Genomic DNA, 13,285 nt, shown 5'->3' on the forward strand with positions numbered 1-13,285 from the left:
GTTGTGAGTCATATGCTGAACAAACCAAGTCGCAAAAACACACCTTTGCAGACCAGACCCGAAATCTCTCATATTTTGGCTGGATTTGAAAGGAGTGTGGTCTTGCTTCCTGAACACCACAAAATCTTTGGATCTTTAAAGTAAGGTTTACAATTGTAACTTAAGTTCTTGCTAAAAAAAAGAATAACGCGTAAATGTTAAGAAAGCTTGCAGTGACTATCAACTCAGAGAGTGGGGAGGAAGGGATCAGTGTGAATGGCACGCATCACTTTAAAACGGTTAAGGCCGTGATGGTTTCTTGTTCATAAATGGTTAGCCTTCAAAACGCTTACTTCAGTTGATGTTTTACACTACCTAGTTAACATACTGAAGCAAATTTGCAAGACTAAGAATAGGTTCAGCTGAATCTCCAACACCCACACCAAACCTGAGAAAGCATCGTAATTTTTATCCTTGTGTTTTCTACTGTTCCATAATGCTTAAATGGAACTGTCTCATGTAAAACCGTTAAGATTTGTTAAAACAATGTTCCGCTGTGCATATTATTCTACGTAAACTATTCTGCATAGAAAATAAATATGCAGGCCATAGTAAAACAAGCTTTGTGAGTGGGTGTTTGCCATCCACCATTCAGGCTTTGCCAAAGCAGCCCTCATTATCGTGGAATGCTCTCCCCAGGGAGGCTCGGCTGGTGCCTTCATTATACACCTTTTGGCACCAGATGAAAGCGTTCCTCTTCAACCAGGCCTTTGGCCAACTAACATCTGATGCCCTTTTAAGTGTGATGTGGGAGGGAGGGATTATGTGTTTGTTTTTGTTCTTATTTTTATCATGTACTTTGTGTTCTTTGTGTTGTAATTCTACGGATGAAGGGCAGTATACAAATTTAATAAATAATAAAAATAATTATTATTCAGAGTCAATTCTAACATTACATCCTCCAGTCACGCTGCTGAAAAATGCAGTGTGTGTTACGACTGTCACAAGGTCTGAATTGCCAGGTGAGTTTTGCATGATGACCCCAATGCATCAAGATATGTCCCATGGCTGCTAATGCCCGTATGATGGCATACAAGTATGGTAAGCTTCAGCATGGGATGAGCTGGCTCTACACTATGTTTTTCAGAGAGAAAGCAAGGGTGCCTACTGAAGTAGTTCAACACAAATTAGTGGCCCCTTTCTAATCTTCCAACTATTCTGATACCATTATATAAGTGCACCTCTTTCATTGTATGCTTACATAGAGGAACGTGAATTATAATGTGAGCTAGCTGCTGCGAAGATGGAACTGCGAGGTGCCCATCTAGATGACTCGAACCAATGGATTCAAGTTACATGAAAGGAGATTCCGACTAAACATGCCCAATGTTTTATTATGCTTTTATATGTGTTGGAAGCCGCTCAGAGTGGCTGGGACAACTCAGATGGGTGGGACTTAAATAACAAAATTATTATTATTAGGAAGAACTTTCTGATGGTAAGAGTGGTTTAACAGTGGAACGGACTCCCTTGGAAGTTGGTGGACTTCACTGGAGGTTTTTAAGCAGAGGTTGGATGGCCATCGGTAGTGTGATCTAGTTGAAATTCCTGCATTGCAGGGGGTTGGAACTGATGACCCCCGGGGTCCCTTCCAACTCTACAATTTGGATACAGAATTGTAAGATACTGTCTTATGTGGGATTAGGTGATGCAAAAGATGTCGAGGAAGTTCATTATATTCCAAGACGCAAGGAATCCCCTGTCTCCTCTTTGTAAGAAGAAGACAACCCAGGACAATGTCCACTCATAAGAACAAAAGAGCCTGTTGGAACAGGCCAATGGCAGCATCCTCTTCTCAGAGTGGCCAACCAGATGCCTATGTTGAAGCCTCACTCAGTATGAAATGCTGTATTAAATGGAAGGCTCAAACCACCATGAACCTAGGGTGTTTTCAACTGAACTACTGTACTCAAAACAGACTGGACCAACCTACTGCATATATACAGCATTTCATGTATACACACACACATATTTTAAAAATGTTCCGTTAACTAACTTTCCATTCTTCTGTATTCCCCAAACGTACTCTGGATTTGGTTCTGCTGAATTCAATGCAGCTATAGCAGAACAGGAAGTCTGATGAAGCAGCACAATGCATACCTAGTTTTCACGGCCTACATTTAGATGCAAGCATAGGCATAGCCAAGAGGGGGCAGGGGGAGCAGCTGCCCCCCCATCAAGTAAAACAATAGAAATACTTAACTGACCAATCATGTCGGTTCTGCCTCCCCTAACAAAAGTCCTGCACCCCCCCCAAATCCTGGCTACGCCCATGAATGCAAGTCTTCGTTTTCAGAATAATCATGCCCTTCCTAAAATAGGTTGCATGTCCAAATAAATTATACACTAAAACAGCAGCTGCTGCTTTGCATCCCAGTTCAAGATGTTTGTCATTCAGGATCGAAGCTACATACACCATTACCAGAAATGAACTCCGTAACAAATGAAGCAAACTGCTTCCTATAACTCAACAAGGCAAGGAGGATTAAAAACCAAAGAACTCTGGCCACTCCCACCCCCCAAAGGCTTCCTTCTGCAAGATGTGTTTTACTTAAAATGACTTTTTGCCTTGCATCTGCGGTGGTCTCATTCCAGTGAAATGTACCAGAGTTATCGTCTAGAATGAATAGTGGATGTTGCCATCATCCATGCTAAAATGCATTTCATTATTTAAAAACACTATTCACCTGTATTCAGTAAGGTGACATTTCATTCCCATAGCTAGGGGAAATTCATCTCTTCCCATTCCCCCTCTTCCCCACTCAAAGCAAAAGAAAAAAGGATGATGCTGTGGTTTTATATTTTTATTTTGTATACTACTCACCAAAATTGGTTCTCATGTGATTTTTTGGGGGGGTTGGGGAAACCAGGAGAATATATACCTCAAACTTAGCACAGACAACTACTGTGGGCTTGGCTTGGCTCTTAGAAAAACTTACAGTCCATAAAAAGACAACATTCTGTCATTCAAGCTTCGTTTGCACGTCTGTATGTGGAAATTAGGAACTGTTTCCTAGGAATGGTTCTTTTTAAATATATCTTCATATAGTGATACAGACAGGATGCCAAACGTTCCAAGAGTGATAGGTAACAAATATCTTTCCTTCAAAACCATTATAAAACTGTAACATTATAACCTGAAATCCTGCTTTAGTGCCAGTCTGCCTCTTAAATTAAAATTCCCTTTCTATGACAGTGACATTTTTCAGCAAGATGGCAGATTTCATAACGCTCTTCATGGTTCAGAGAATTTTTACATTAGTTCAGGATGGTAAAGCAAACGTTTTACCCAGTGACTAGATATACTGTTTCATGACCCTGCTAACTTCCTTTTATTTTATTTTTCCTATAAGCAAAGAATTGTGGTGCTTGGCATAAACCCTCACATGGATGTTCCAGGTACTGTTGTGTCAAATGGAAATAAAGGCCTCTATAAAGGTTAAAAACAACACCCACCCATATCATCTGGGCTAGACTGTGGCAACAGGTACACTTTAGGGATGGCAATCCACAGACCTTTCTGAACTTCTAATAGCTATCAAGAATCCAATCTGTCATGGACAGCTTCTAAATTCCTTTCAAGCTATGCTCTTTTCTATCACTGTATTGCATTTTCAAAATTGTTTTGCAAAAAAAAAGAAAGAAAAGATCCCAATTTACAAAATGCATTGTAAAACAAAAACGGGAAGCGGGTTATGTGATGTGCCATATGTGAAGTACCTTTACAAGAGGATGCTCTCAAGAGATTTGAAGACAGAAAACATGGTAAGAACAGATGGGTCAATGAGGTATGCACAATTTCTTCAATACTTCATGACACAGTTAATGCCTTTTGCAGAGCACTTTTCCTTTTCTAGCTTTCCCATACAAGATCTCACTGAGATATTTTTTTTCAGAAGAAGAAGAAGAAGAGAGAGAGGTCTCTACTAAACAGGTAACATGGGGCAGTCACAATACCATAACCAGGTCTGCAGAGTACATTAAACAGATCCAGCATGATTAATTACAATACAACTTGAGCTTGTGCAGATGAGGGATCTCTACCACAAGACTTGCAGTACAGGCTACTGGAGAGAAAGTTGCTGAAGATTCCGAGTTTTTACTACAATGCTGAATACTACCTGCGGTGAAAGCAATCTTGCTGCAGATGTTCACCTGTGGTGGTTGTATAATTGTATCTCCTGTTCAAACACCGAATTTGCTGACGTGGATGCGCGAGGAAGACACACCCTTTAAAAATATGGACAGTTCTTAAAATACATCATTAGGTTGCTGTGTTACTGATTCTCTCTCCTAGCGGAGTTTAAAATTCCCGAAGGGGGAGAAAGTCCATCCAGTAATGTTCCTTTATCCTGGTATATTCACATTTGAACATAACATGATGCACTCTGTAAAGTACCAAGTTCCTCTTGTTCTTAGGTCCCATTCATTCACCTTTTAAAATAGGCATTGATAAAAATACTGAAGAATGCAGTACCACATACCACCTGACAAAAACGCAAACAACTGTACGAGTATTAGCCACAAATTGCTAAGGGTCATCTCCCGGGAAACAATTTCTGTCTGTCCCTGCAAAGGGGGGAACGCTCCTGGAAGAGAAGGAACAGTCTGTTAGTTGCACATTCAAGCTGTTATTTCAGAGTGTTACCACATCATGGACAGAACAAGAACTCGGCGCAATGCAGATGTAGCATAGCACTGGCTCTCATTCATCAAGATACGGGTTACTCAACAAGCCAGACTTTAAAAATCCTTCTCATAACATAATTAAGTTTTGCTAGTGTGTTTTCTTCTTCTCTGCAGTAAGAGAAAAGGCAGAATTGGATCTACAGGATTTCGGATTTATTTAGCCTCTTAGGGCCTCTTTAATTTTCCCGAATTTCAAGTGAAATTAAGGAAGCAACGGCTGTGCCATTTCTGCAATGAGACAGCATGACAATGGCTTGGCAGATTTGTATACACATTAATATACTGGATATGTGGCGTATGTAGTAATTAGAAAAATAGAACTGTAGAGTTGGAAAGGATCCAAAGGGCAGGTTAAACTATTTATTTGTAAAGGAACCTCCAACTACAGATGGTATCAGATTTCCCTAATGTGCATAGGGTGGGGAACTGATTACTTGGATCTTCCTAGAGAAAAAGGCCTCAATCGGTTAGCCCAGGCTTCCTCAAACTTGGCCCTCCAGATGTTTTTGGCCTACAACTCCCATGATCCCTAGCTAGCAGGACCTGTGGTCAGGGACGATGGGAACTGTAGTCTCAAAACATCTGGAGGGCCGAGGTTGAGGAAGCCGGGGTTAGGCTTTCAGAATGAGATTGTAAACATTTGTTAAGAACTACCTCGGGCAGCTTGATAGCAGCATATAAAGTTAAAATAACACGTGCATTTTAAAATGCTTCAATGCTCACTGGGGAATCTTCCTCCACTTCAGCACTTCCACTGTTTACAACTTATGCTTTCCCCTCTTCACATGTCAGAACACTCCCTCCAGCTACTGTGGAAGGAGAATTTTCCAGTTGCCCTTCCCAAAGGCTCATGCCGCTCTGTATCTAGACTCGTATGCAATAGCATCGCGAAGTGCAGCAAGACAGTAAGAGAATATGTAACGCCAACTTTTGCATTACCCGCATGGCTGATCCCATGCCTGCAATCTTATAATTCCTGCTGCAATAAAAGCTCTACTGAATTCAATGAGGCTTACTTCTCAGTAGACATGTAGAGGACTGGGCTGAAAGTGGCACGTTCAATACTTTTTTAAAAGAATCATTTCTAAATATTTTATTTATTAACAGGCACATAACAAAGCCAACAATACAAAAAAAGAAAAAGTTTCGCAAAATTCAGGTATGTTAGCAATGCAATGTCTAAGACCTGAGATCATAAGTAGAGATGGGCTGGCTTGGGGAAACCCAGGAAAATTGGGAGAAACCATAGGGCTTTCCCAATTTTTCCATTTTGGGGGTAGGGGCGGAGGTAGAACAAGAAAACAAACCAACAGAAAAATTGGGAGAAAATGTCCACCTTCACATCTCTAAGGATAGCGGGCAGCTTAATCCTGGACTTCTAATTAGTTGACCATTAAGTGAAAGCATGCTTGAAAGGAGCTGAATATTAAAAATGCTTGTTTTTTATCTTAAGAAAGTATTACCTGTTTTGTAAAAGTGTGACAAAAGATCCTCCTTTTCAATGAACCGTTGATACAACCAAGTGGTGAGGGCTGCAGGCTCAACAGGTACATCTTTAATGGGAAAAATCCTGCATTTCAAAGACAGACAGAACAGTACACTAGACATATGAAATAATTTCCAGGTGAACTCTGGAACAGGACCCGGCATATTCTCCACTATTTATTCATTCTATTCTCAGAAGAACTGTTTGCATAACCCATTACACTTTTTTAAAAAGTGACCAATTGTTGGACTCATCTCTTGCAACAATCTTTAGGGGCACCCATCTAATACCTTAGACTCAGGCAAAATTAAAAAATTGTCCAGTAGCACCTTAGAGACCAACAGTTTGTTCTAGGTATAAGCTTTCGTGTGCATGCACACTTCTTCAGATACACTTCTTTTCAAATACCTTAATTAGTCAAATACAATCAATCCAAGGGCATGCCTAAGCAAAAGAAAAAAAGAAAGAAAAAGTCCTCACCTGTTGGTGAAAGACTATTAAAGAGGAGGCAAAACAGTTCTCCCTAGGAAGGAAGATGCAATCAGTGCAGCCACTAAGGAAGCTCTCCTAACGCCTTGTCAACACACCTTTTTTTTTTTTTTGCAAAATGCAGACTCTGAAAATTCTTATATTCAAACATTGGTTCCCTGTACCAAACCAGTCCAATTCATATTTCACAATGAGGAGAGTCCATCAAGCATATTTATCCTGGCACATTTCTTCTCCAACTTTCCTCTGCTCTTTTCTCAAGGCCAGTTCCCATTGCATCTTCAACCTTTATCATTCTATTCATATGTAAATAAAACATGTCTGCACACATGCAGTGCCTTCTGTTCCTGAACTCATTCTAGTTCCCTGGATTCAGAATTTCAATCTAGTAAGCAAAGTACAGACAACTAGTATGGCCCTTTATCCCCGCTACCTGCCACAAATGAGAGTGTTTGGGGGACAATTCTGCCCCAAACAGGACTTTCCCTTAATGTCAGAACAGCACCATTTATGCCACAACAGTCAGGGTCAGTCCTCAAAGGAAAGCCAGGGAAGAGCATCCTATTGTGCCATCACCATAGCACTTAACCCTATGCCCCAAATATTCCAAAACACAAGATCAAATTGCACCCTCTCTCAAGCCTTCATTATACATATCATAATAGGATGGCTAGCTAGAGGAACATCGTTTCATTGCCCCATGACAAAAAGTTAATTTACTGAATGGAAAATTTCACACTCACTTCAACCACCAAATATTTATCTTACTCATTTCACCAATAAATTTCCATTCACATCATCACGGCCTCTCTTTTTCTCCAGGATCTTGCTATTACGTTTTAGCTTCAACAAGCCTGGAAGATATCGAAAGGTCAAGAAAGTAGCTGCTCTCCACTCTCATTAGCGAGCTCTTTAACGTAAGTGCCTTTTGGCTTCTCTTATGTAAGACTGCTGTGCACTGGCCTTCAAGTTAAAGGCATGAAATGACTAGTTGAGTTTAGTCTCCAAAAGAAAAAGTCTTTCATAATAGGATTCTGTTTGCCATTCCACCTTTCATTCGCCCTTCCTACACTGTTATGTTTTCATTACCTTCAGCAGATTTCTGAGTGCTATTTAAACTCTAATTCACAACACTGAAAAGATATGCAGGAACAGGCTGCAGCTGTGTGTGCAATGTTTTATACAATACACATTCTCAAGGGAGACCTGGGAGGTGACTGAATAGGATTATGAAGTGCCAGGTCTCAGCTCTGTTCAAATGTTCTCCCCCACTCAAGCATTTCCCCCACTGATCTGTCATCCTGGTCTCCTGGATTCACAACTGCATGAATACCAGTAGATTCCTGACTTGACCATTGGTCTTACCTCTCTCCCTTAATGCTTCAAGTGGAAGGTTCACCTTTTTAATGTTTAAAAATGCTGCATGCCTTTCAATTGTCACCATATAAAGTACAAAACTGCTCCAGGGGTTACATGGGAGGGTAAAATGTTCCTTGATAGTATCACAGGCAACTGAAACTGTGCACAGCTGGCTTCTGCTGAAATTATGCAGAACATTTTCTACGGAGCTGAACTCTGGAACGGTAAGTGGACTGAAGAAAAAGGGGAACAAACATTTCTAAAATAAATATAATAAACCCACTTGACTATTTTTGTATCGAATATAATAACCCTCCTTAAACCCTTCTCTCCTTCCGCCTTGTGCCAGCTTCAGCATGAAGATCTTGGCTTGTTCTAAAGCAGAGTTTTGAATCACACAAAAAGTGGGGAAATGTGGCTTAATGCAGGTCAGGATCTTCATGGCGAAGCCAGAGTGTGATGGAAGGAGCAAAGGGGTAAGGGAGGAGCACTTGTTACTGGGCTCATAAACCAGACAGGAATGGTTGTCCAAACTGGAGCCGAGAAAGAAAGAAGAGAAGAAAACAGTAAATGCTGACCCTTCTCTTCCAAATATATTTCTCCCAAGTTATTTCAGGCAACTCAACAGAGAGGCAACTTAGAAGCCAGACTTAGTGACAAGTCACTGTGGAAAGGTGGTCTCAACCCCCACTCTCTAGCCTGCACTCAGTGGTCTGTTAGTTGTAGGCTTTATGCATTAAAACTAAATTTAATTGGCCCCCACTATTCAGTAATTTTTCCAAAGCCTCTATCAACTTGCTTTGTGCCATTATCAGAAGACCACTTTATGCTGTGTGTGGCAAATCCAGGGTAGATACATTGAAAGCAAGTCTTGTATGTAAACACTACTATTGATTGCAGGGCAAATACATGTAAACGCAGGGTGGACATAGAGCAGGTGAACGCAAGACTAACCAGACTTCTTTGGCAAATGTGCAGGACTGATGTCTGACGTCACACCTGATGAGCAGGTCTTGGTGATACACCTGTTCATCCATGATCAAAGCATGGATCCGCATGGTTTATTGCAGACTGACCTGGCATTCAGCATTCTTCATTACAGATGTCATGGGCAGACCCGGTAAATGTTTGCCACGTTTGCAAGATCCACATTGTATGATGTTATGTAAGATCACCATGGATGGATGGATAGGGTCTCTACGACCAATTATTAGCCAAGCAAGGAACAACTTCCTTGCTTTGGTTTTCAAAAGACACATTTGACCATAACTAAAGTACTGGCTTTAATTCAAGGAGTATGTTGTCATAGTCTGACTTTCTTATGCTATGGGGAGGTAAAAAACCCACCTATTCCCAGAAACTTCTATCTACAAACATACACCCCAAGTTACCTTACTGAAAATTATTTGCTTGTCCAAAAATGAAGAGTTTTGAGGAAGAAAGCAATGTGAAAATTTTATTTCAAGCCAATCATATTCCAAAAGACAAGTACCTAATATATTTTTCCCCGGTCTCGATTTAAAATTAACAGAAGACAAACATATTTTTCCTACCTGTAATGTACATGTGTAATTGTTGGTCGCCTGTAGCCAAGAATCCAGGTCTGGATGTCTAGGGGTTGAGCTTTGGGATATGCAATGGTTGTATCTATCACCCACTGAAGACCTTTTGATTTACTTTCTAAGAAAGGGGATTATAGAACAAAAGAAAGGAAACAGAAAGAGTATGATTTTCAATTGTTAGTATCATACTTCTGTTCTAATACAGTACATCACGCCAACTCATTTGATAATAATCTGCATTCTATGATTTGATGAAATACCTCCATACTACACGATGCCAAATCAGGCAGGAACATTTTCAGCTCTTACTTCTCAAATTAGAGAATTGGCAGAAAACTCCCTTATATTCCAAATCATAATATACAAAAATGGCTATCCTTGATCATGACATCATACATTTCAATTATTTAAATTCTGGTTATCCAAAGACTCCACTTCATCTCCCTCCCTCCCTCCCTCCCTCCCTCCCCAATCCCTCTCGCCCTGTTCTCACACACAAAATCTACTGTGTATCCTCCATATAGCCCTAGGAAGGAATAATTCAAGGTATATTATTAGCACTGCTGCTTGCTTTAAAGAACTTCTCTTATTGAAATACATCGGTGTTTCTATGGCTTATGTACATTAGTAGGATTATTCAGATATACAATGTGAGGATGTTTTAATAACAACATAGAATCATAGAATTACAGAGTTGGAAGGGACCCTGAGGATCATCTAGTCCAGCCCTCTGCAATGCAGGAATATGCAGCTGTCCCATACGGGGATCAAACCAGCATCCTTGGCACTATCAGCACCATGCTCTAACCAACATGATTTAAATTATCAATAAGCATTAAAGGTACACCATTAAATTTCTGGCATTCTGTCAACAAGTGAGATGCTAATTAAGCCAAGCACTTAAAAAGCTTAACCTAGTGCCATGTTCGGTGTAGGAGCACTTTCTCCCTGGGCAGAGGAAATGACATACGCCTGATACACCGCTGAAGCCTGCAAGTGCTTGCAACCTCTGGTCTCAACAGGCTTAGTACACAAATCTGTTTTCAATACCAGGATCAGCATGGAATGTATGAAGTAGTATCAAAGAAGACATGGCAACCTACTAATATATTTGTTTTGGCGTAAGTTCTCATCGCCTAGAGACCTTTCTTCTCTTAGTTACTCATTCCCTTTCAGGCTTTCAAAAGCTTCTTCGTCACACTTTCTCAATGCATACAGAGCCTTTTTCAAAATATTTTTTTAGCAAACAAAATAGCGGCTATTATTTAATAACTCTTTAACACAACAATACATAGATACACATTTTAATTTCTAGCCCATTTACATTAACACTTCATTACTCTTTAAGTAGAAGTTTTAAATCACAGGAAACCATATATTCACAATCAATGACTAGAGGATATTCTCAACGCCAAGGAAAAAACCATCATCATACCTAAGAAAGGAAGTCTTCATAGAAACAAGAACCAAAGTACTGTATGCCAAACTGGTTTATGATGACAAAACTACCATGAAAATATTAAGAGAGAAAGAGAGCAACTGAGATAAAGTTAAGCATGTTTTATTTTCACCCAAATTAATTGGCTAACTTATTTGAAAGGTTTATATGTTGCCTCTCAGCTAAATAGCATTCAAGGTATCTTAGCCACAAAATAACTCAACCACCATAAAAAGGTAAAGGTACCCCTGCCCGTACGGGCCAGTCTTGACAGACTCTGGGGTTGTGCGCCCATCTCACTCAAGAGGCCAGGGGCCAGCGCTGTCCGGAGACACTTCCGGGTCACGTGGCCAGCGTGACATCGCTGCTCTGGCGAGCCAGAGCTGCACACGGAAACGCCGTTTACTTTCCCGCTGGTAAGCGGTCCCTATTTATCTACTTGCACCCGGAGGTGCTTTCGAACTGCTAGGTTGGCAGGTGCTGGGACCGAGCAGCAGGAGCGCACCCCGCAGCAGGGATTCGAACCGCCGACCTTTCGATCGGCAAGTCCTAGGCGCTGAGGCTTTAACCCACAGCGCCACCTGCGTCCCTCTCAACCACCATAAAAACCCCAAAACAGGAGAATAAAATACAGGTGGCAACCACTATGTGTGGGGGCTTCCACTGCTGGCTCCCACATGTGTCGGCAGAGCACACAAATGCCCTCGCTGCCCTGTTCTGTCCACCGTTCTGCCCTCTTCCAGGTCCAAAAGGACCCCTTTATTGGCAGTCGTGTGTCAACTGGACACACACAAAGTTGTCACCGCCTGTAGTGCGCAGACATAAAATTACGGACAAAAGCAGCCGTTAAAATACAGTCATACCTCAGGTTACAGACCCTTCAGGTTCTGTTTTTTTGGGTTATGGAACGCCGAAACCTGGAAGTACCAGAATTGGTTACTTCTGGGTTTCACTGGTCGCGCTTTGCGCATGCGCAGAAGCACCAAATCGCAACCCGCACCGCTGCAGGTTGCGAATGTGCATCCCGCACAGATCATGTTCGCAACCCGAGCGTCCACTGTAATATGTGTCACATTTTAACTGTATGCTTTATTCTCCACATAGTGCACTGGCCCGTAACTCTGTGACATGTATGCCTTTCAAAGGCATACTTCTTATGCATATAATGGACTGCTGAGAAACCTTAAGCCAAAGGATAGGTTGATTTGTTTCAATAAAGATGTGTAATGCATTAGGATTTCTGCCAAGAGCGACAACGTTGCAACAGGAAAGAGATGGTTCCTAAACCCCTTCCTTACATTCTTGACACACAGATCTCAAGCAGCCAAGCTATTTTGATCTTTCCAATTAAAATACTTTTGTTCTGCATTAGAAGACACTGAGAGTTTCTTTTCAGCAAATGGTTCAATTACCCTGGTGTGCTGGACTTAGCAGCCAGCTACATCAACTTTTCCCTCCAGGGACTGCTTGTTTTGCTTCAGGTTTCATCCTGGCTTCCACTTCTTCCATGCTATATATGTTGATATTCAAGCAACCCTGGAAAATTAAACCCGTAATTCCCCCAAGGATCATCTACACACATTGGAAGCCAGTATAGGCTACCTTGCATCGCAGAAAGAAATTACAGCATGAAGAAAGCAGCTCTCATTGCTCTCTCCATTTCTGTTCTTAAAACCAGAAGATAGAAAAGGAGATGTTGCAAGAAGAAGACGAAGAAGAGTTTCGATTTGATATCCCGCCTTTCACTCCCCTTCAGGAGTCTCAAAGCGGCTAACCTTCTCCTTTCCCTTCTTCCCCCACAACAAACACTCTGTGAGGTGAGTGGGGCTGAGAGACTTCAAAGAAGTGTGACTGGCCCAAGGTCACCCAGCAGCTGCATGTGGAGGAGCGGAGACGCGAACCCGGTTCACCAGATTACGAGACTACCGCTCTTAACCACTACACCACACTGGCAAGCAGACTAGCTCCTACCTACATGTACACACTCTGCAAACAGTTGAGGGAGCCACTATAAAAGCAATAGCTACAGTGCGCTGATGTGCCCTGACCAGTGACCTGATCTGCACACTCTGTCTCTGCCAGAGGCGAAAGGGGAAGAGAGAGAGAGAGAGAGCACACACATGCACAAGCTCCACAGCCACACTGTATTACTGTACTTCCCCAACTAGAGAAGCAAAAAGAACTGTTGCCACACCTTCCACACTCTTCCTCTTTTCTGAAAGC

The 13,285-nt window shown here is 41.5% G+C and overlaps 1 protein-coding gene across 3 annotated transcripts in view; it reads right to left on the reverse strand.

Moving 5' to 3' along the window:
- Nucleotides 1-2,828: 2,828 nt before the first annotated feature.
- Nucleotides 2,829-13,285, reverse strand: part of LPGAT1 (lysophosphatidylglycerol acyltransferase 1) — a 51,744-nt gene continuing 41,287 nt past the window's right edge. For all 3 annotated transcript variants that reach the window (XM_081904295.1, XM_081904293.1, XM_081904294.1), the window contains 3 exons: nt 9,616-9,742; nt 6,192-6,298; nt 2,829-4,628 (listed from right to left, as the gene is read on the reverse strand). In XM_081904295.1, coding sequence (XP_081760421.1) covers nt 4,477-4,628; nt 6,192-6,298; nt 9,616-9,742 — 386 coding nt within the window. In that variant the 3' untranslated portion in view covers nt 2,829-4,476. The remainder of the gene's footprint in view (nt 4,629-6,191; nt 6,299-9,615; nt 9,743-13,285) is intronic.

This window comes from Podarcis melisellensis, assembly GCF_964234715.1.
Source record: "Podarcis melisellensis genome assembly, chromosome: 3".
In the NCBI taxonomy this organism is placed as follows: Eukaryota; Metazoa; Chordata; class Lepidosauria; order Squamata; family Lacertidae; genus Podarcis; species Podarcis melisellensis.